Source organism: Bicyclus anynana, chromosome 14, assembly GCF_947172395.1.
Source record: "Bicyclus anynana chromosome 14, ilBicAnyn1.1, whole genome shotgun sequence".
Lineage (NCBI taxonomy): Eukaryota > Metazoa > Arthropoda > Insecta > Lepidoptera > Nymphalidae > Bicyclus > Bicyclus anynana.
The window spans coordinates 7,259,245-7,283,664 of record NC_069096.1 but is presented as its reverse complement, the minus strand read 5'-3'; the positions used below and the strand labels follow the sequence as shown (position 1 = coordinate 7,283,664).

Genomic DNA, 24,420 nt, shown 5'->3' with positions numbered 1-24,420 from the left:
ATGCACATAACTGAAAACTTGGAGGTGCAGCCCAAACCGAAATAGAACCTACGTCCTCCGAATCGAAAGCAGAGGTCATATGCACTATGCTATCACGGGTAATAATGATAGATTTATCAAAGAATAAGATTCACTAATCAACAATTGAAGCTAATAAATTCTTCCACTGTACCTATCATACGTAACATAAGTTCGCATTTTAAATTTCTTTTGCATGAATCAAAACAAAATTCAAAATGCGAACTCCGTAAAGAAACTGAATCTCATTAAAAAGGAATAAGTTAAACGACAAATAAAATTCTGATTAACCCAGATAGAGGTATGTTTTTTTAATGTACCTTCGCGTTCATGGAGATGGATATAAAGGGAAAATTAAAGAAAAATCAATTACGTTTATATCATATATCAGTGGTGTCGAAGGCTTTCGTGTAAGCCTTGTCATGTATCACGTGACACGAGGATAACAAGTGACACACTTATTTCTTGAGGATCATCTGGTTTCACTTGTTTTCTTACTTTCACAAAAATATCATATACTAGCGGACACTCGTGACTTCGTCCGCGTGGAAATCAATGTAAACCTTAAAACCCTATTTCACCACTTTAAAGGTTGAATTTTAAAACTTTTTGAATCATATTATATTTCATATTTTTTTTATGATTTATGAACAAATTTTGAAAACTGTTACTCTAAAAATGAAGGACTTTCCATACAAACTTTCAGCCCCTATTTCACCCCTTTTTTTACAATAACCTTCTCCATATTATGGTCATATACCGTTTCATTTGAATTCAATCAGTAGTTTCAGCGTGATGCCCGAATAATAAAAAAACACGGACAGACAGACAAAAAATCGAAATGATTTTTTTTTGGCTCAGAATCGATTATATAATGCCTAACAAAAATTTTCAAAATATCTTCAATGTACAGAATTTGACCTGCTACAGTTTTATTATAGGTATAGATTATTTTTTTGATATTTACTCACACATTAATCAATAATATACAGTTGGAGCGTACGGAACATGACGGTGTCGTAGCTGCTCCAAATACAAATTTCAAAAAGTAATACATTTCGAGTCAGTACGACACGAACCGTCGCATCAGTAATTTTAATTATTATTAAAGAAAAATGGCGTCTTGTTTTTAAATATTTTAAAAACTGTTCACAAAAACTAAAGAAATAAGATGGAGTATTTTTTTTTGGTATTTATTGATTATTATATTAATTTACGTAATTGTTGTTATTGTTAAATTATGAAAAAACACCTACTCTTGTGAGTAAAGTTGTAGTGAAGTGATAGGAAGTAAAACTATAAAAAACATAATAAAACTACAAAAATAGACTAACACAGTTATAAAGTTATTGCATATTTATGCATAAATATGCAAAATATTTAATTACTGAATATAAAATGTACCTTATTATAAATATTTCAGACTAAATAAAAACACTATGTTCATTATTCATTCATTACTATTCATTTCATTCATTCATTATGTTACGAGTATGCAGACAAATATAGAAAATTTGTCAATAATAAATAAGAAAAAGTGTAAATAAATTAACTAACCATAATTGGGTTCCGATATATTATATAGCATAGATATATGTATATTGTGTTTTTTTACAATTGGATGCAAATTAGATAATATTATCAACAATGTGATTATTATCTCTTGAACGTAGCATGTCTACGTCGTAACCCTTCTACGTCGGTAGCAAGCTACACGAACTGTGCACTGATGTTGCGATTTCGTTAACTTTTAGCTCGACATTTTAAAATAACCTCGTTCGAATAAATGAAGTGTGCGCCTCATAACGCAATGTTTGAGGGTGCGCTCTGAGCCTGACTAATAAAAATCAACTTACTGAGCTCTAAAAAATGTCTAGTACGAATTTCATTACTGCATTATTCGAAAATCTTTAGTAAAATTAAAATAATTCGCTTAAATAAACATAGTTGATTATTCTTATTAAAACGGTTACTTCTATTAAAGGATTACAACAAACACAGACCTCGAAATGTTAATACGAAAATAGGAAAAAAAATACTTCGTATGAGAAATATCTTAAATAGTTTTTTACAAAAATATTGTCAGGTGTTGTAACAAATATGTAATACGTTATTTTACAATTATGAACATAATATATTATGCGATTTTATGCAATATATATATTTAAAATTGGGAGATAAAGTTATAATAATAATATTTTAGCACGCAAACAAAGAAAAGTACCGACGATACTCGTATAATCATAAAGTAAATTTTACACCCTTTAAATATTGACAAAACTTGACAGTTAAAAAATCCTAACGTTTCTAAAATCCTTATAAACTAAGCCTAATTGAAATAACTGAATTTTGAGTTTGAGTTTTATGAAAAATAAACCAAATTAATCGGTGTATTGTGTGAAGCAATGTGAAAAAACATATATTATTTTTTATCTAATTTTAACAGACAGGCAAAAAAGTAAAGTTGACATTCCCTGTTAATTTTAATTCTGTTGAATGAACTTTTTATTATCTAATTAATATTGTTAATGAGTATTGTTTTAAACGTCACTTAAAATATACTTACAGGCCAAGGACAACACTAAAGTTTCAATAAATTAAACTGAATACAGAAAAAGTTCACAAAAACCGCCACAGAGTAAAACTTATTTATTTATATAACGTACAACAAATGGAACCGTTTACCGTCGGCGTGTCAGAAACTTGTATGAAGTGCCGCGCGCCGCCCTAGCCTTTATAAGGAGAGAAGGACTTGCTCACTTATTTACTGCACTTACTCGCATTTATTTTGTACGGGATAACATTATAGTGTAAGAGCTAAGGGCCTAGACCAGTGATTCCCATAGTGGTCTATATCGACCCCTAGGGGTCTATGATAAACAGCAAGGGGTCTACGTCAGCGAAAAAAAATTTAGGGGTCCACTAAATGAAAATGGTTTCCACGATATTGGATCATAACACAATACTGATAGTATCTATTTTTTACATCATATTATCTTATAATATCAAAACATATACATTATTAAAAGTAACTATGAAGTAAAAAATATATTATATATGTTTATAAAATTGTGTAAGTTGTAGGATACAGAAAATCAATATCAAATAAGTAGGAGGTCTATCTAACCAACACGGAAAAACATGGCACAAAAAAGTTTGGTAAACTCTGGCCTAGACGATAGATAATAATACTAATAATAATCATCAGTTAATATCACTCACAACGAAATTTTAACATCCGTTGTGTTTAAGAATCGCGGGATGGTTTGACTAATTATGTATCACATCATGTACCTATTAACACGATTGTTTAATTTTATAATACTATAAAGTACGTATCGTTTGCATACTCATAAGTACGTCCAAGTGTAAGTGGGTCGGTATTTACGACTAAAAAAAAATTTAATCGCTTTAAACATTAGAAAATCTCAACTGTGTTGAAATATAAATAATAAGTATCTTACAATCTTACAATTATGAATCAAAAAATCTTACAATTATGTATCATAAAAAATATTTTCCGCGATGTTTTTTAGAAAGTTTAATTATTTCCTGAAACACGTAGTCTAATATTGAAGTCTTAGAAGTAAGTCAATAATAACTTAATTATCAATGAACTTAAACCCGAGTTCGATTTTAATTAACTTATATTAGCAGTAAATAATAAAATGAAAATTAGATAACTTATGTAACGAGTGTTATAGTGTAACTTATGTAACGATAGTGCCTCCAATTTTCCCACACGCTCATCTACTAATCATACATTGTGTGAACTACAAACAATGCATTTAACAAGTACATTCAAGGATTCTATCCTTGAATATAGTTCTAGAACTTGTACTTACTTAAAGTAAATTTAATACACATACATAAACAACATTTTGTATTTTTTAGACAAGTAGATAATTTTTAAAGTAAAACTAAAAATTTAAAAAAAAAAAAACAATTTTCTTATTTTCTCATTTACTCGTGGTTTTTTATACATTTTTATATTGTACATAATATTTATAAAATCACTAATAAAAATATCTGTTCCTACGCTGGTGGGGCTTATGAATATATATTTTTTTTGCAACCAACAGTCAGAGCTCCGGATTGAGGAACCTCCTGACAATACACACCATCTCAGGGATTACTGCCTGCTGTAACCGAGCCTTGATCCAACAATTAAGCGAAAGCCTCTTATAGTATTGGTAAGCTTTTAGCTATAAGACCTTAGACTCTTATCTTTAGTAGTAGTACCTTGTTATGATAGAGATGCTATGAGGAAGTACCGCTATATATAAGTATCATTAGAATGTATACAGGAGGTGGTTGCCGCTATAATCACAGTTACATGAGGCTTAACTAAGTCTCACTAGCAGACGCCCGCGACTTCGTCCGCGTGGATTTTTTTTTTTTCACAAATCCCGCGGGTACCATGGGTTTTTCCGGGACGACGAGTTTAAACGTGCATAGGTGATAATCATTATCATTAAAAAAAATTATATAGGATTTGGATGAAATTTGGTAGAAAGTGGTGGCAACAGGACTTTCGAACAGAACATAGGATACTTTTTATCCCGGAAAAGTCCAAGGTTCTCGCGGGATTTATCAAAAATACAATTTCACGCGAACGAAGTCACTGGCGTCCACTGGTAATGTAATAATAGTCCTTTTTTTGTGTGCAATATGACTGTACGTATTTTATTATCAACATACGTTTGTATATTATTGAGTCAAGGTTCACCATCATCGTCATTATCAGCCGATGGATGACTAGGGCAACTGCTGGACATAGACCTCTATTAAGGACTTCCATCAACATGGTTTTGAGTGCATCCAGCGGCTCCCTGTATCGTCGATCCACCAAGTGAGGTTTCGACCAACACTGGACTTCCTGGTCAAGATTACTTGTAATAAATGATGATTTTTAACTCCTCGTTAACAAGAAAGTTAAAGAGCCGTGATAACCCAGTGGCTATGACCTCTGCCTCCGATTCCAGAGGGTGTGGGTTCGAATCCGGTCCGGGGCATGCACCTCCAACTTTTCAGTTGTGCGCATTTTAAGAAATTAAATATCACGTGTCTCAAACGGTGAAGGAAAAACATCGTAAGGAAACCTGCATACCAGAGAATTTTCTTAATTCTTTGCGTGTGTGAAGTCTGACGATCCGCATTGGGCCAGCGTGGTGGACTATTGGCACAGAATGAGAGGGGTTACATCTCATTCTGTGAGGAGACTCGAGCTCAGCAGTGAGCCGAATATGGGTTGATAATGATGATAACAAAGAAGTCTACAAATATTACAATCATGAGAATTTCTCTAAAAAAAAAAACAAGTTGAAACTATATGACGTCGACCGCAACCTTACAGGTGACAATAAAGTTGCCCGTGTAGGTAGTTACATATAAAAAGCTTATGATCATAGACATTTTATTGCTAGTGCTTTACAACGTGCGTAGGTAATTATTTTGATAAACTTGCTCTATTTTTACTAAACAGATAAAGAAGAATACATTGTATATGATACGCAAATGAAAACTGTCTGTATATTCAATACTATAGACATTCGAGTTTTTATGTTAAATGATATACTTTATTTACTTCACTATTGAGCTCGAGTCTCCTCTCAGAATGAGAGGGGTTAGGCCAATAGTCCACCACGCTGGCCCAATGCGGATCGGCAGACTTTTCACACGCAGAGAATTAAGAAAATTATCTGGTGTGCAGGTTTCCTCACGATGTTTTCGTTCATTGTTTGAGACTCGTGATATTTAATTTCTTAAAATGCACACTACTGAAAAGTTGGAGGTGCATGCCCCAGACCCGATTCGAACCTACGCCATATACCTACCTACCGTGGTTCATAGATTATATATGTTACCTGTTCCCGTGTACCTCTTCCAAACCTATTGTGATCCAAACCACAGAATACATAATATGTACAAGCTTCGTTTTACATTCGTCGTTATCAACCCATATACGTCTCACTGCTGAGCTCGAGTCTCCTCTCAGAATGAGAGGGGTTAGGCCAATAGTCCACCACGCTAGCCCAATGCGGATTGGCAGACTTCACACACATTAAGAAAATTCTCTGGTATGTAGGTTTCATCACGTTTTTCCTTCACCGTTTGAGACACGTGATATTGCACACAACTGAAAAGTTGGAGGTGCATGCCCCGGACCGGATTCGAACCCACACCCTCCGGAGTTGGAGGCAGAGGTCATATCCACTGGGCTATCACGACACGTTTTACATTACCTACGTATATATACCTCGTAAACTCGTATCTACTTATTTATGCTTCTTAAAAGCTTTTACCAACAAATTTCAGCATGCAACAGACGTCATAAAAATGCATATTAATTATTAAACAAAACCAGCATTGAACAACTAGTTTAAGTAGCAATGGAGCTTTGTAGTTAATAGTTAGCAATAACGAAATTGACGCTTAAAATCCACAAAGGGCCGCTATCGGAGCTATCTCGCAATATTATTATGCTAACTGGGTACCGTGTGAACCAAATATCTTTCGCATGTGTTGTGGATTTCCATTAGGGTGTATATAGTCTACTCATTTATTAATATCGGTTATTATATATTTTTTCTCTCATTTATTTGTCGTTTTTTAATGTTAATAAAATACAAATTATGAAACAAAAAAAATAATAAAAAAATCAACCCCGGAAGGGTTGTTTTTGAAGTGAAAGTTCTTTAGGCGCTTGAGGGTAAAATTTTTACAGATACTTCCGTTGCATGTCGGAAGTGTCGAAAAAGACAGAGAGCGATCGAGACCGATTGAGAAAGAGTAAGACAGGACGATCGTAGCATGAAGCAACTAGCGCCGTGGAGTGAGAGTAGTGAGCAAGCAAGTGAGAAAGATAGAACGAGAGAGAGGAATCGCGCAATGTATATATATATATATATATATTTTCATTACAATAATGAAAAAACTGCAAAAATTACAAAAGCAAAAAAGCAATACTTTAGATGAAAGATTTAGGGTAGAGTAAATAAAAAAATACAGAGGTTTTTCGGGATTTGCCGCTTGTCTATTGCGCGCCCCCCCCCCCCCCCCCCCTCCCACTTATTTTGATACAGGGCACGCTACGCTACTGCTACCTACACTAAGAACATCTCATGTGACGTCAATGAAACATTTGAGATGTGGTTTTTATGACATATGAGTAGCAGAAGGCCACTCATTCTCGCAAAGGTTTTCAACCTTCGAACAAAATATGATTCGGGATTGTGGCCTTCACTGACCCTCTTGTATTTCCTCATAAACCTATTTTGATTTACGACCGCTAGTAGTACACCTACATAAAATCGACGTATTGAAAATATACGCAACGTAGTCGTGCCAAGACCAACATCAAATGAGTGACTTTTACAAAGTCACTCATTTGATGTGTTTTACGTTCAATAGTAGATTGTTATACAAGGGGCTAAAAAGACCCATTATATACGAGGTATTTTTAGGGCCCGAGACGAAGGCGAGGGCCGCCTAAATAGATACCGAGTTTATAATGAGTTTAGCCCCACGTGTTACACTCTGTTTTTTACTACGTTTGCGAGAAAATAAAATAGTTTAGTACAATATTAAATGATTTATTTCAATTGAAAATTAAATGTTCAAAGTCTACAATTTTGGATATTAAGGGAGATGCTTTTACCCGGCAACATAATTTCCGACTACTGTGAAGATGAATAATGAAGTATGTGAGGTAAATGTGGGAGATAATAGTTTAAAAAACTCCTTTCGTAAGTGAATCCATTCGTTGTTGTTTTCTCCACTTATTAAATTTTTCGTAGGTATTCGTAGGTATCGTAGGTAAGTATTTAAGTAAATGCGTTTCCACTTTGATGGTAACAGATTAAAAATTTTATCCATCTCCAAATTAGGGTCACCATTCTCAGTAGATGAAGACAACAATAACTAATATTGTTGAAAAATATGTAAGTTACGGTCACAAATTTACAATGAATTTCTGAAAAAAATCAAGTGTGTATTATTCACGCCAAATGTTTTTTAAATTCTCGCTTTTTAATTTAATTTTTTTCACATGAGAAAAAGGCAAAGGTATTACACCGTAAAGGATGTCCCATGTCTTCAAATCTCGCTCTATTCGCAACTCAATAAAATTAAATAAAAAAATAAACTCATTCCACAGACAAGAACGGTGCTTTTCATTCCAATTTAAAGTTTTTTATTTATTTTTCAAAACAATCGGGGCCTTACCTATAATGATTCTATTTTCGAATAAAACCTCCTCCGTTTTATAGTAGGCCAGTACTTGGCTATTACTCGTAACAGACAAGAATTAAAAAATTACTTTAGCCCCTAGAGGCTAATATGCTTGTTTAGCCCCGCTGTGGAGTGGTAATATGACAGTGTTTTTGAGCAAGAGTAGTGAAAAATAACTTTTTTCTTATTCTTTACTAGTTAGCCCTTGACTACAATCTCACTTAATGGTAAGTGATGATGCAATCTAAGATGGAAGCGCCCTTACTTGTTAGGAGTAGGAAGAAAATGCACACCCCTTACGGTTTCTACACGACATTGTACCGGAACTTGGCGGTACGTCTTTTCCAGTAGGGTGGTAACTAGCCACGACCGAAGTTTCCCACCAGCCAGACCTGGACAACCTTTTAAGAAAACCTCAATCGGCCCAGCTAGGGATCGAAGTCAGGACCTCCGTCTTGTAAATCCACAGCGCTTACCACTGCTTCATGGAAGCCGTTAAAACCACCAGACCAAAAGTTTGCATTCATTCACCAGAAAGATGCGCAAACTTAATCAAAATACTACAACAATAAATGTTAAAGAACCGAACTCATATCCGAGGTCGAAGGTTCGATCCCGCTGTATGAACTGGTCTTACCCACGCCTGCTGGATGCCACTGCTTTCCCTTGTTGGAGAGGATAGCAGAATAATGGTTATATCTTAAGACATCACACTTCACGCTAATATTTTAAAGGCGAAAGTTTGTGTGTAAGTGTGAAAGTGTGTATGTTTGTTCCTCTTTTACGCTGCGGCTACTGAAGCGATTTGGCTGAAATTTAGAATGGAAATAGATTTTACTCTGGATTAACATATAGGCTACTTTTCATCCCGGAAAAATCCATGGTTCCCGCGGGATTTCTGAAAAACTGAATTCCACGCGGACAAAGTCGCGGGCGGCCGATAGTGGTACATATTATAATATATCTATTCTGAGAGCCATTAGCCTATAATGCCTCTATTCTGAGAGGCATTAGGCTAATGGCTCTGAGAATAGAGGCATTACAACGCTATGGCAGGCTTCATACTAAGAATTAAGAAAATTCTCAGGTGTGCAGGATTCCTCACGATGTTTATCCTTCACCGTTAATACGTGATATTTAATTTCACAAAATGCACGTATATAAACTGAAAAGTTGGAGGTGCATGCCCTCCAAATCGAAGGTAGGAGGTATCAGAGGTAAGGCTTCGAATCGAAGACTTCATTTTCTCATACAGTTTATAATATTTTCTCGAATACTGTTATTGCATCCAACATATGTCGGATCTGTTAATTAGTAATGATAAGTATCTAAACGCAGGGAATTTATAAAACAAGATCATTAACCACACAATATACGTAGCTACCTACCAACCTAGTACCGTTCGGGTAATCATTCTTTTAATAGTACAGGGGTTGAGTGGGCGACAGGGCAGCCATAAGCCTCTCGCTGTGCAACACGACCGGCACATTAGCTCCGCTGTGCTGGGGTGTAGTTGTACCTCTTGACATGTCGGGCTTAATAGGCATTTTACTTTTTTTTTAATAGGGGCATGATACACTAGCACCGTAGTTCCACGCGCATTCCCCCCACCCACGCGCATTAACCCCATTCCCGCAATAAAAAAAAATGAAAAAAATACTATAATCCAAATTCCATCTAATCCAGACGTAATTGATCGAATATCCATAAAAATAGTCATTGGGTTTTTCCAACTTTTAGTCACGTCACCCTAATCTGTCTAATACGAGTATATACTTCATAGATGCAAAAGTGCACTGCTTAGTGCTTACCCTGATAATAATTGTCAATAGTTTTAGTTTTAGGTACGAAAGATCACAGCACGCAAAAGGCACAACGCCGTCCCCGGAGAATAAAACCGTAATTGCTTAAAGCAATCATAAAAATAAAAAAACCGATATTTGATGCGTTGTTGACAAAGTACGTAATATAATTGGATAAAATTGAGAAAGTTCAAATGAAAGCTTTTTTTTTGCTTTTGTCAAGTTATATTGACATAAGCCTAGATGGAATAATACAGTGACGATGACTTACGCGCAGCGACCGAGGAAAGTTTTAAACGTGAATAAAATGTTTATCTAACCGATTAACTAACCAATTTTATCACAATCAAGTCTTATATTTTAGTACCGGAAGACAATTATTATTGTAAGGCTGTATGCCGAAGTAGAAATACATTATGGTAATATTACATTAGCATTTTATTATCGTACATAAATGCTAGTGACTATTTCTTGGAATAGGTACTATACTAATATTTTGTAACTACGTAAATAACTGCATAAAAACTAGGAAAAAAATTTGTATTAATACCTATAGATCCTAAAAATTAAATAATACTAAAACACGCATATTGGTAGTTACCATTTTATTCTCCGGGAACGGCAACAAGCCATCATTCCTCAGACGTGACTCCAAGTGAGATTACCACAAAAAGAACGGCATCCGCTTTGTTGTAAATGGAGTTTTATTTTTTGTTCCATATTAATAAATAATATTAATTATAACTCTTAAATAATGGAACTTTAATGGAATATATTTGATAGCCATAGATAATAATATATAAGAGTTCACTATGGGTTTACTCTGAGCGAGTCACATAAACTTTGCTCTAAACTGACGCTTTGCAATTATCAAAATGGCGCTTGTTGTTTATCTGTGGTTAAAAACTGCGGCCTGCTGGAATCAATTTTAATTTTATGCTTTTCTATTGAATTTGTTAATGTTTAAGTAATGAATTATCTCTTTTAATTTAAACAATATGTGGGTGATTTAATATTTATTAAAATTTGTATTTACTTATTCAAAAGTTTTCATATGTACAATTTTTATTATCAACTAATTGCAGGGCACGTAACAAATCTCCATCGGTGACTTCTGATAAAGATAAAAAGAAACCAAAAGACAAAAAGAAAAAGGGAGCCTCAGGATCTAGCAGTAGTGATAGCAGTGGCAGGTAATAAATGTCGGTAATAGCTACTTTTGAGGTTAGGCGTTTAGGCGGCTTTTAGAGAATGCATTTGAACCTCGTACCTCGTAGCCTACGGGAATTAAAAAATATCATTCCATAGTCTGTAAAGAATTATACTGTAGTAGATCTAAATCTAAACTAGATATCAATTTGTATGTTCACTATCAATTTAGAATTCATCCTATTCTTCAATCGCTCAACAGTGGTCCATAATCTAAAAAGATTGTTGATTGAACCAGTTGAGTTCTTAGCTCTTGGACTTCTGTTGTTCTAAGAACAAAATAACCCAATTAAACCTGACGTGAAAATGGTGAAAAATAGTTACATCAACTGAGGTGGGTACAGTAGTAGTAGTTGATTACTGAAATGACTAGAAGTATATATCAAATTATATTAATCAGTATAAAGGAAATGAGGCATTATGATAAAATAACCAGCACAAACACAATTACTATCACTTAAAAGCACTCCCTCAACTACCCTCTCCAGCTACCAAACCAGCCAAGTTCCAGGAATTGCAGTTAAGAAATATTCAGCGTTATTCAAATCGCCAGGTATGAGATACTTGACCTCACTTATGGCAGGCAGATATGAAGAGTAGGGTGCAACATTGTTTCAGTTCGTCGGACAGCAGCTCTTCGCGCTCGTCGTCGAGGTCGTCGTCAAGCAGCTCCGGCAGCTCGTCGCGCTCCTCGTCCAGCTCCAGCTCTTCTAGCAGCAGCAGCAGCAATAATGACCGATCCAGACCAAAGAAGAAGTAAGTTCTTTGAAAAAATTATCTCTATGTTTCTGTACTTCTTCTTTACTGCTATAAGTATTTTGGAAAAATTTTAACAGTGGCTTAACTGGTTAGGTCAATAGTCCACCACGCTGGCCCAATGCGGATTGGCAGACTACACACACGCAGAGCATTAAGATAATTCTCTGGTATGCAGGTTTCCTCACAATGTTTTCCTTCACCGATTGAGACACGTGATATTTTATTTCTCAAAATGCACACAACTGAAAAAGATGGAGGTGCATGCCCCGGACCAGATTCGAACCCACACCCTCCGGAATCAGAGTGCTTCATCTTACAGTACCTATAATAAATAATAATGTGTATGTTAATAGAGTCTCCCCACATAAGAGTCCAGTCAAGGACAGGCGTGAACCAGACAGAGAGAAAATACGAGATAGGTCACCTATAGGAGATAAGAAGAAAGTGTCAGCACCATCTACTAATGATAAAGCTAAGAGCAAGGACAAACATGAAAGGCAAGTTGAATTGGGTGTTATAATCTTTATATTATATATATATAAAATAAAGATTGGTTTGTTACAACACTTATAACTCAAGATCTGCTGGACCAATTTTCATGGTTTTTGGTTTGTTGGATTTGTTTCCCCCCGAATAGCAGAATATATCTTAAAAACAATGAAAACTAAGAGTTTTTTTTAAATGTAGGAGTAAGGTAGGTAAGTGATCAAACCGGCACATTACTAAGTAACAAACTAACATTATAAAAGTGAAACCTTTTGTCTGTGTATACTTGTATGTTTGTTACTCCTTTATACCGGATTACTGAACCAATTTGATTGAAATTATACCCTAGATTAACACATACACTGCTTTTATCCCAGAAAAATTCATGGTTCTCGCAGGTTTTTTTTTTTTACAATTTTTTTATAATATGACCAATATGCCCATTCCCCTCAAACTAGTTGGGAAAGACTGTGCTAGGAGTGGGTACGACAATAGACCAACGGGGCGGGGATTAAACCACCACCCCTCGGAGATGAGTACAATCGCTCTTACCGTTGAACTATTGAGGCTTTGTTGATTAGTTTTACATAGATGATGTTAAATGATTTTACTTCCACAGATCGCCAGGCCGCAAAAAGCGTGAACGTTCGCCGCCGCCTCGCCCAACTAGAATACACATAGGGCGGCTGACATTGAACGTTACTAGAGACCACATCCATGAGATATTCTCTACATATGGAGCAGTCAAAACCGTGGAGTTCCCCATGGACCGACTGCACCCACACAATGGTCGCGGGTATGCCTATGTGGAGTTCAGCAATCCGGATGAAGCAGAAAATGCCATGAAACATATGGATGGAGGTTTGTAATTTTTGGTCACATTTTCTCATCATTATCAGCCGATGGGCATCCAATGCTGGACATAAAATCTTGTTGTAGTGTTCATAAATAATTTGTATGTACTTATTTTATCAGAGCTCAGGCAAATCTCAAGAATGGCTAATTCTTTTTTAGGGTAGGTAGGTAGGTTTTTTAGGGGGTATGGAAGAATCGCACATAAGTCAATCAAAAAGGCCTATTTCTTTATTTCATAATTATTATAAGTATAGATTAAATATATTTGTGCAGGACAAATCGACGGGCAAGAGATAACGGCGGCGCCGGTGCTGGTGCCGTCGCGGCCGCGGCGCCCCTCCCCGCGCGCGCCGCCGCGCCACCCGCCCATGCGCCGGCACTCGCCGCCCAGGTAAGCAATAACAAAAAAATTTAAAATTTTGAAAAATTCCTGAACGTCATGAAATTATTAATTACAATCTCGATCAAGTCACCAATATTCTCTTTTAGCGCGCTTTTGTCTGAGACCCCACTCGATTATACTTGCAGACATTCAGTTATTCTTCCCCATTTTCACTCCCTTTTAACCGGCTCAAACATGTCAGAACACTCCCACATAAGTTACCTTTAATACAAAAAATTTAAATTGCTTCATCTGTGCGGGAGCTATGGTGCAACAGTGCAGTGCAGAGTGCAGACACGTCAAAGTTATAACGCCCCTCTATTTGCGTGGGGGGACAAAGCCCAGCCACTAGAAAGTGCAGTGTTGGTCGACCCCACACCAGCTAGACTGACGCTGGATGCAGGCGGCTCACTATCGTGATGTTTGGAAGTCCATACAAAAGGCCTATGTCCGGCAGTGGACGTCCAACAGCTGATATGATGATGGTGATGATGATAATGTGAATGTTGGGCAGGTACCGTCGGCGCAGCCCGCCGCCGCGCCGCCGCTCGCCGCCGCGCCGCCGCCGCTCGCGCTCGCGCTCCCCGCGCGCCGCGCCGCGCCGCCGCCGCTCCAGGTCCTCCTCCTCTTCCTCCCGGTAGACACAGCATGCCACAGCGCACCGTGCCCGCATTTGAGAACAATCCTCACCAACACCATTACATACTACATTTCGACATTCAATCAGTTGCACAACAACCTCAATATGCCATCTTCATTAGGTATAACATGCCATACTATTCAATGAGTAGCATATAGGGCGTTCAAATATTACGTAACGCAATTTTTGAGGGGTTTTGACCCACCGTCCCACTATACAACACAACGTTTTTCTGTACCCCATACAGTGCAGTTTTGCCTACTCTTCTCTAAACGTAACACCCAAGTGATCATTTTTATCTAACGTTACGTTTTAAGCCCCCTAATTGTTAAAAAATATTTGTTGCCTTACATACTGAGAAAAAGAGGTATGCAAGGCAATTTTTACATGTGTTTAGCATGCGCCAAATTTCTTGGCCGCTCTGAATACAAAGCGTAGGCCTGCGCAGTGTGCATGCGGGAACAAAATAGCTGCGCAGTACGGCGTGTTGTAATGACAGATTGGACTAGAAGTTTGACGCGTACTATACACACTTGGAAACTTACCTATGAGACAGAATTCACACATTGGCTGCTGAGGTTTTTTTTATTTTGTTAAATTTTATACATAGTTTTAAATCAGTAACAAAACTGGTAATAATGATTTTCTTTGAAAGAAAAAAAAGGAATTTCCTACTGCTATAAAAATGAATTTTGTATGTAATGTGATTCTTATGGGATTGTTTTCAAATGTAGACATCATTGTATCTTAATACATCTCAACTACACACACATCTTTATACAAACAGTTTCACTTCTACACAAAACATACTATTTGTCATTGATCAAGACAAGATCTATCTTATAACCTATCATTCATAGTTTTTACTCTTGATTACAAAATAAAGTCCTGTGAATTGGCAGATCATACAGACTTTATAATGACATCAACATGCAAATATTAGAATTCATATACATAAAGTAACCGTATACAATTCATGTTTTACCTAAATTAAGATTTAAAAAAGTTTTAAAAATATTATTACCTAAATCAACAAAACTCGCCAACATTACTATATCACTTCATACAACACATTCCAGATACGACATACTATGGTAAGTATAAAAGAATTCAGTAAAAAAAAAAATTAGGTAGAGGGCCAGGACGGGTAAGTATAAATATCATGTTCATAATACATTATATAGGAATTTTGTGCATTAATAAACAATTTCTTGTTATAAAAGCTTGCAAAATGGAAACTGACCGGTGCGTGAAAAGAACTATGAATAAATTGACTGAGGAGTGCAGTGCGATGTATTTTAGTTTATTATTTTGTAACATCAAAAAAATGGACTTGTTAATAAATATCGTAATATGACTGATTTTATTTTATTTCCTTCCCAGATCCAATGATCCTGTGTCCCATACAAAGTGAAACACTTCTCTCTTAAGACATTCTTACAGTAGATAGACAAAATAATGTCAGATTTGTTTTTTTTATTAATAAAACAATTTTTATATTAAATTGCATGGTTTTATTTTTGACAGCTTACCAATAAGTTTACAAAATAGATTCAATAATATTAAATGGGCTTTTCAATATTTTCCATGAACAAATTCCATGGCACATTGTATGTGATTGCTTTTACAATATGAGTTGAATACATTGACCTCTTATAATGAAAGGACGCACAATCATGTAGAAAATTTCACTGGAAAACTGACCAATTTTGCTTTAACAGTTTTAGAATTATTGATAAAGAAAATTATACCTAAAGGCCTTTAAATATAGTCCAATGTTCAATAAATATTCAACCTTAAGCATTGAGTTTAAGGTTGAATTTGCAAATGCGACTACTTGAATTGAGTGCCAAGAAGTTGTGTTTGGCATTTATTGAGTGGGGACGTTTTTTGATCGCCGATTGTGCTTTAATAGGAGATCGATGTTGAATACCTATCAAGCTATGAAGGTATAACTGGATTTGGCTTTACTAGTCTTCCAACAAATAATCTAGATATTGCTAGATAGTATGAGATTTTCTTCTAGTATGCTGGCCCAAATGGAAAAAAATATAGATCTCATACAATGGAAATAAGTAGTGACGGTGACGTGTCATTTTAAGTACGACGTCATTACACTTTTAGGCACTTTTATCCAGCAGCATACAATATTTTTAAGTATTTTCGTCGACGTCTTTTGTTTGATTGCCAATGATTTTACAATAGGTAATGTAATCAGTTACAAGAACTTTACCCTTGTATAAATAATTTGGCTCCAAAAGCGGTAATTCACGGAGATCTCTGAAATAGTGAAAATATTATAATGGAAATACTAAACAATAAATTAATAGGAAAAAAATGTATATCTGAGACCATATTGATGGTAAATCAGATATCAATATAATTCTTTTTTTAATAAAGCTTGAGTAGTACATAAAAGTATAATTATATAAAATTGACAAATTAATCGGTATCCTATCAGAAAACAAAAGATCATGGCACCAGAAATTGATATTCCATTAACTGTTACAATGTTGGATTAAAAAAAAGGAATACTTTTTAAGAATAATGAATACTCACGGATAAGTAACTCTCATGTTTTTTGGACCCCTGACAGGATTCCAAGCTGACACAGGGGATTTATTAGACAACATCAGACCTGCTACTGCTGTGTACAAACCATACTCTTGACATAGCTTTTCCTGAAATCACACTTCACACTATTATTTTAAAGGCGAAAGTTTGTGTGTGTGTGTGTAATTGTGTATACAAGTGTGTATGTTTGTTCCTCCTTTACGCTACTGAAGCGATTAGGCTGTAATTTGGAGTGGAAATAGATTTTACTCTGGATTAACACATAGCCAACTATTTTTCCTGGAAAAATCCATGCTTCCCGTGGGATTTGTAAAAAACTATACGCACTAGACCTCATTTTTATGTAACTTCCAGCATTGCAATAACCCTACTGGGTTAGCCAGCCCTGGGTTAGCATTTAAGCAATTGCTTAGGGCAATCCCGTTTAGGGGGGCACTGAAGACGACCGAGAAAAAAAGAGCACACAAGTTTAAGCAATCCTCAATAGCTCATCGGCTCAATACTCAATCAATAGCTCCTCAATAGCTCAACAGTACGAGCGGTCGGACTCATTACCGGGTTCGATCCCCGCCCTGTTGGTCTATTGTCGTACCCACTCTTAATACAGTCTTTCCCGACTAGTTGGAGGGGAATGGGGATATTGGTCATATTTAAAAAAGGTATGGCAAATGTTCTTTTAAACAAACTAAAAAAAATCGAAATGCACAGTGCAATATTTGTAGTTCACTTATGGATACATAGGCCCATAGGAAGATTACTACTTAAGGCATCAATTTTCCTTAATTCGGCACTGGTTGGACCGACAACATCAAGAGGGTTACAGAGACCATTGGATCCAGGCAGTTCAAGACAAAGAAACAATTTAATAAATAAATATACAAGGAGCAAAAAGTATATTAAACTTACTCTCCATTCTGCAAGCAAGAAGTCACTCTCACTGAGAGCAGAAGCTGCCTTGTCTACATCATATGCACATGAGAAATGAGGTAAATAGTTTTCTTCTAGAAAACCAATAAATGATGAAGGTTGACTTAGAAATTGCTCAATTATATCCTTTGGGCAGTGGGTTAGAACTTTCTGCCCTTCATTGTTTATCAATTCTGTAACAAAAGGTATATTAACAAGTTTGTTTGGTTCAAGAAAATAGCGTCAGACAAATGTTACATTGAACTTTAATTTTTTTCTATAAATATATATAAAAAAATAGCACAAAAACAAGTATAAGTAACAGAGTGTAGTATGCGCGTTATCAAATGAGTCGTCGGGCCATAACATATAGCTAGTTTGAAGGCCTACTATTTACTATAGACTACAAGGCCTGACCACCCTCCTCATAGAGGGTATTTGAGGGTAACTGACCCACCACACTTTTTGAATGCAGACTAGTGGACAGGTAGTACAAATAAATGGAACAAATCATGACCTCACCATTCAGTTGATAACGCGCCTCTATAACTATTGCTTACCTTTAGGGTTCAAAACTCTACCAACGCCATGCAAAATGCTTACTGTTTGATCTTTTCCTAGGGACATGAATTTGTTTGCTGAATTCTTTTTCTTTCTAGTTGTTTTACTTTTGACTTCCTTTTCTATTATAATACTAGTTTCTAAATTACCGCTAGAACCTAAAATTAAAATGATAAAAAATATAAAAGTAACAACACAAACATGTATTTTAGTTATGTTAATTTACGAGTATGATATCTATACTTAAGTTGGTAAAGCTTACCTTTTAATGATGCAAAATGTAAATTTAATATTGCAGATCTCACATCTCCACCTGAAGTGTTGACTACAGATTCAATGATATCTGCTGTGGGGATGTTATATGTGGAGGTGTATTTCTTAGTTATAATCTCGGTCGCCCGTTTCAGAGCTGCTTTTAAACCTGTCGCTGATACACTGTTAAACCTTAAATTATAGAAAAAAGTATAGGTATATTTTAATCGAATCAGTTAGTAATATAGTTAAAGCGAATAATCCAGTTATTCGACATATCACGACAAATTGGTAGGTATAAATATATATATTCACATAATGAAATGAAATAAGTTTAAGGCTGCTGACCAAAACTGATTCTACTTGAATATTTTTATTCATCATATTCTTCAACCAATGTACCACTTTCATTGTAAAGGCAAAAAGACAATAAAAGAAAAAAAGTGTAGCCAATTCAATAATAACTAGGTAATTTATCATTACTTGTTATAGCATGCGCCAAACTTTGAGTCCGTTCTGAAATTGCAACACGCCTAAATGTGGAGCTATTATGTTACCTGGCGGGCATTCGCTTCTGTTTACTGTTTACTGTTTGTTTGTTTTGTGGTCTATACTTACATTATATGATGAATATTAAACTGCTCTTTCAAACTTGGTGAGAAAAGATGAAATGCTGTGTTTTTATTGTCTGTATGTGTATCAGAACAAATGAATACAATTGGAGATTTTGCTCTTACTTTATACTGCCTGAAAGGTAAATAATGTGTATTTTACTCATACATAGTATGTATATATGTTTATATATTAAATAATTGGCAAACTTCACACATATAGAGAATTAAGGAGATTCTCAGGCATGTTATATTTAATTTTTTGAAATGCACATAACTGAAAGCTGGAGGTGCATGACCCGGACTGGATTTTACCTACTACTGCCCTCTGAATCTGAAGGCAGAGGTCTTATCCACTGGGCCATCACAGATCAAATTCAATGGTAGTGTTACAAAAATTAATTATTATTATGATTTATCATTTAATTTCTATTATAACTACAAGTATATAGTAAAACATAATTAATATCTTGTTTTTATGTAACTTACTGTAGAACATCAGTAAACTCTGATGGTGTTCTGATAAATACATTTGGAAAATCTTCCACCAAAACCAGTTTACAGCTGTTATTATCCAATAGTGATACAAAATTTGCTGAATTAATAATAAATTCTAGGAACTTTTTTGACTGTGATACCTTGAACTCATAATCACCTGAAATTATATCAATATATTTTCTTTAACAAAGAATAATACAAACTACTTTCAAATTATATTTATTAACAAAAATTAAATAGCATCATTATTCTTTAAGAAATTCGTGGTCACACATGTACATTGTACATATGGGTCAAAAACTGGACCTCCTTTTTAAGACAGTTTAAAATTGTGAGATAGATCTTTGAAATTTAAAATGTAAATATTTATTTTAATTTATTATATTCTTCTGTGTTTTTTAACCATTCATCTGACCTGTGAATGTGAAGGCATAAAGTACATAATAATAATTTTTCACTGAACAGCCTTCTCTGTTCTCCGTCAATGTGACAGTTGACACGGGCAAGATAATTAGTTACCAGTTAGTTTGTTACTAGCACATATTATAGCTTTATCACTATCAACCGATATTGTGATAATTATTGAGCATGAGTCTCCTCTCAGAATGAGAGGGGTTAGGCCAATAGTCCACCATGCTGGCCCACAGATTGGCAGACTTCACACACATAGAGAATTGAGAAAATTCTCAGGTATGCAGGTTTCCTTACAATGTTTTTCTTCACTGTTTGAGACATGTGATATTTAATTTCTTATAATGCATATAACTGAAAGTTGGAGGTGCATGCCCTGGACCGGATTCAAACCTACGCCCTACGGAATTTGAGGCAGAGGTCATATCTACTAAGCTATCCTGTCTCATTATAGATGAAAAAAAAGGAAAGGTTTATATAAGAATTTAATTGAACCAAATAAAAATGAATTTTTACCAAATTCAGTAGGATATTCAATATCAAGTGGTGTTATCCATTCCGTTATTTTGATATTATACTTAGCAGCAAGAGTTCTTATAGTGGCTGTTTTGCCACAGCCCACTGGACCAGAGAGTAACAGCATGTCACTCTTGCTGCTCATACAAGCTGTTTTCATCCATTCATCCACTTCTTGCACCTTTTTATTGTGAACAGCCAGATCCTCCACAATGACTGGATCAAAATTTTTCATCCAATTTCTGTCATTTATATGTGGTATATTGCCATTGGACTGACATGCAGCTGAATCCTAAAAGATTATTAAAACGTACAAAATGATGGTGATTGATGTCAAAGATTTTAACATAAAACATCTCATAACTCAAATCTTTATTTAGTACTGAGTTATTTGCAGAGAACTATTATCTAAATCTGAAATACAAATTCAGAAGCAAATATAGAAACTGGTTAAGTAGCTATATCCAGATTTTCCAATCCAATGTTTATTCTTTAGGAACAAACAAAAGTCTACTCACTTCATTGCAATTAGTTATAATCATTAACTTTTTTACTTAGGTTTTATCCAAGACTTTATATTTTTCTTACCTTATTGCTATTTTTGGGTTTTTGAATTTTGGATGAATCTTTTTTAACTTTTTTTGGAATTGGGCTATCGCCAAATTCAAACAGAGGCTTGAACCATTTTTTTTCCTGAAAAATATAATAAGTACTGCTTGAGTACAATCTGTTAAGGGTTAATTAATTTTTATCACATTAAATACATTCATACCCAACGCCGTCTTAAACTAGGCTGGGGCCCTCGGGCACACGAGAATTTGGGGCCCGTTTGGAAAGTAAAAAATCAAATACAGTATAATATAATAATGTCATTAATGATAACGATAACGGTTTCTTTTGCGATTTCTGTTGAGCAAAATCTTCTATTAGGTACATATCCTTAGAGTCAATATTTTGAAGGATATTGATATTGTCAATACTTCAGGGCCCCCTAAGAGTGGAGGTCCTGGGCACAGGCCCCGTGTGCCCTTATGGTAAAGACGGTATTGTTCATACCTTTTGCATTTTATATTACTGCGGAACAGGAGCGTGTGTCATTAAAATATCAATATTTAGACGCAATTTAGATCTAGTTTAAAACGGTCTCTCGGTTCGTCTTCGACGTAGTTAATAGTTGTTGTAGTATTTTAATATTTAATTACTAAACTTTTTACAAAATTACAATTCCTCTACGCGCTCTCGTATAAAATTTGAATTTTGAGTTTGACTTTTGAATTTTTGATTTCACTTTGACAGTTGAAGTACGAAGACTGACAGTGTTTGTATTGTTCGGAATCAATTGTACTTCATTATCTTTTAGGTAAATCTTATGGCTAAATCAATATTTATTAGGAGATATATATAAGGAAAAGTGTTTAGGTTACTATAATTTTATTTAATTATATTTTTTTTTTATAAATACTTCCATGACACAGTAATTGCTTTCATTTATCTTTCTGAACAAACATTAACTTTAGAAAGCTTGCTGCAGTATTCATCTAGTTCTTATCAAAAACAAAAAAAAGTAATTATTTATGACACAGTGACACTTGAAATTAATTTAATTTGAATTTGTTATAAATAAGGTGTTTTAATAATAGAGTACATTTAAAAATATAATTTTGCATAATTCTGAAGATAAAAGTAGGTATGTAATGTATTTGACATTGACATTTCGATGAACAAACTCTGTAAATGCTCTTTAGTTACGTAAAATATTTTTAATTTTCTAAATAAGATATTTTAAGTTGTATAGTCAATATTACAGCCGATGTGCTAAATTTGTAAGTTAAATTATATTAAATTATCAGTAAAGAGTGTCCGTGTCAAGATTTCGCCCTAAAAGTGCGCGGTAAAGGTTATTATGTTTCTACGTATTTACGTTGCAGGTAAAAATGCAAGCTATCAAGGCTTTGGGAGCTGCGGCTCCTTCGACCGTTCTTTCGGTTGTAAAGAAAGGAGCATTTGCCCCCATGATAGATCAAATTCGACAAACTCATTTGCCGGCACCCGATCCAAAAGAACGAAGACCGTATTCCCCTTTCCAAGACACTAGCAACATGGCTGAATATGCGGTGGCTCGGCTGGACGACTTGCTGAACTGGGGCAGGAAGGGCTCCATGTGGCCCATGACCTTTGGCTTAGCTTGCTGTGCTGTTGAGATGATGCACATAGCTGCTCCACGTTATGACATGGACAGGTAAGGTAAACTATTGCATGTTTACTTACTGAAAAACACTACTAGTTATAAGTATAGTATGCGCATTATCATCTGAGTCGTCCGGTCATAAAAGTCAAAAAAGATAGGAATGTGCAGCGCGCCTACCTGCGCACCCTAATTATCGATAAACGGCTACCTGCGCACGTGCTAATGATGAGTCAATAATGATTTGGACGATTCTGATTGGTCGGTTTCTAATGTAATTGCATTGCATATTTTTTTTGCTATAAATGTGTTTACTGCAATTAAATAAATACATTCATGTGTTACTCGTTGCGCACTATGGATACTAATATATAATAAATTTGGCAGAAGACGAAGATTCTGATGATGAAGACTCAGATGAAGATTAATTTTATTTAGTTAATAATTATATAATATGAAATATGTATTATATTAAATCAAATATTGTTAATTTTTTTAATTTTGTGAACAAGATACGATAATAAACTTTACTTATCGATAATATGTCTTTCATTGTTACACCCTTCACTAGACGGCTCCATAAGACCCATAAGTGCAAGCGAGATAGATATAGAGAAATGATTTATGGCCCTAAGACTCAGTTGTTAATGCTATTAGTATAGTTAAAAGGGGTTATTGAAATTAAAATGCTATAAGACATTTTTCATTTGGAAAAACATTCTTTTTCCTATACTACAGCCTTTCTTGATGAGTACTGTTTACCAACAGAGAAATTAGAAATGAAGGTAGAAAATGTATGCCATTTCATAACTAATTTATGTTATATTATGTATGGTTTGTTTATAAAATGTTCTAGACTCTACTATACAAAATATATTAACCATATCTAACTGTTCTAAGCTTATTAATTAAATTTATTTTCTTTAATTTAAGAACAAGTTCATTATAATTATTATTAGGTGTGAAATGACTAGTGATTTATACCCTCATTTATAATTTGTTTGTTGCTAAACAGTATTCATCAAGAAGGGCTATAGTATAAATACTTTTGTTTTATATTACATTGTAATGTGATCACAATAAAAGAGACAGCTATATTTATGAAAATATTAACCCCTCTCATTCTGAGAGGAGACTTGAGCTCAGCAGTGAGCTGAATAGGGGTTAATAATGATGACTATCAAAAATCAGTTTATAATTCAGAGCAACTGATCAATGGCATAAACTAATAATATTTTATGTTAAACAATAACTCCCTTGACCTTTGTCATTTGACTCTGTCAGGCTGTTAGTAAATCCCACAAATTAAATTTAAATCATAGGCTATTATGGCTCCATATCCACAAATGAGAATAATTTTGCAGTGCCACCAAATTCTATACAATGTAAAGACCAGTCTACAAAGTAATATCACAACAATACACAGAGGAAATAAATTATTATATGTATGTAATATTACTGTAAAAATAATGGGATTAACTAGTGGAGTTATTTTTATCTGTCAAGTTCTAGCTAGTCCAGAG

The 24,420-nt window shown here is 34.8% G+C and overlaps 2 protein-coding genes across 6 annotated transcripts in view; one reads left to right on the top strand and one right to left on the bottom strand.

Annotated features, from left to right (window-relative positions):
• The first annotated feature begins 10,892 nt into the window (after nucleotides 1-10,892).
• Nucleotides 10,893-15,887, top strand: LOC112044461 (RNA-binding protein with serine-rich domain 1-A). 3 transcript variants are annotated; one of them, XM_052885487.1, is made up of 8 exons: nucleotides 10,893-11,052; nucleotides 11,138-11,245; nucleotides 11,880-12,017; nucleotides 12,374-12,517; nucleotides 13,126-13,367; nucleotides 13,635-13,752; nucleotides 14,258-14,359; nucleotides 15,767-15,887. In XM_052885487.1, coding segments are annotated over exons 1-8 (885 nt in total). In that variant the 5' UTR covers nucleotides 10,893-11,050; the 3' UTR covers nucleotides 15,798-15,887. The 3 variants fall into 3 exon arrangements, with proteins under 3 accessions (XP_052741447.1, XP_052741446.1, XP_023936094.1); XM_052885486.1 differs by having other exon boundaries at nucleotides 14,258-14,380; XM_024080326.2 differs by lacking the exon at nucleotides 15,767-15,887 and having other exon boundaries at nucleotides 14,258-15,740.
• A 188-nt stretch (nucleotides 15,888-16,075) lies between these two features.
• The window catches only part of LOC112044468 (cell cycle checkpoint protein RAD17), a 9,084-nt gene continuing 739 nt past the window's right edge, over nucleotides 16,076-24,420 (bottom strand). Inside the window, exons 1-10 of one of the 3 annotated variants that reach the window (XM_052885484.1) lie at nucleotides 21,769-21,921; nucleotides 21,301-21,405; nucleotides 20,713-21,004; nucleotides 19,777-19,942; nucleotides 19,295-19,423; nucleotides 18,687-18,868; nucleotides 18,424-18,582; nucleotides 17,864-18,057; nucleotides 16,943-17,064; nucleotides 16,076-16,663 (exon numbers count right to left, since the gene is read on the bottom strand). In XM_052885484.1, coding sequence (XP_052741444.1) covers nucleotides 16,537-16,663; nucleotides 16,943-17,064; nucleotides 17,864-18,057; nucleotides 18,424-18,582; nucleotides 18,687-18,868; nucleotides 19,295-19,423; nucleotides 19,777-19,942; nucleotides 20,713-21,004; nucleotides 21,301-21,405; nucleotides 21,769-21,777 — 1,485 coding nt within the window. In that variant the 5' untranslated portion in view covers nucleotides 21,778-21,921 and the 3' untranslated portion in view covers nucleotides 16,076-16,536. Of the gene's footprint in view, nucleotides 16,664-16,942; nucleotides 17,076-17,863; nucleotides 18,058-18,423; nucleotides 18,583-18,686; nucleotides 18,869-19,294; nucleotides 19,424-19,776; nucleotides 19,943-20,712; nucleotides 21,005-21,300; nucleotides 21,406-21,768; nucleotides 21,922-24,420 lie in introns of those variants that run through there. The other 2 variants (XR_008251446.1, XM_024080333.2) reach the window with 2 other exon arrangements.

Bases quoted from the DNA above. Each gene is read 5' to 3' on its own strand.
- LOC112044461 (XM_052885486.1), top strand. The intron at 13,368-13,634 runs GTTTGTAATTTT...ATATTTGTGCAG, and splicing joins CATGAAACATATGGATGGAG to GACAAATCGACGGGCAAGAG. The intron at 13,753-14,257 runs GTAAGCAATAAC...AATGTTGGGCAG, and splicing joins CGCCGGCACTCGCCGCCCAG to GTACCGTCGGCGCAGCCCGC.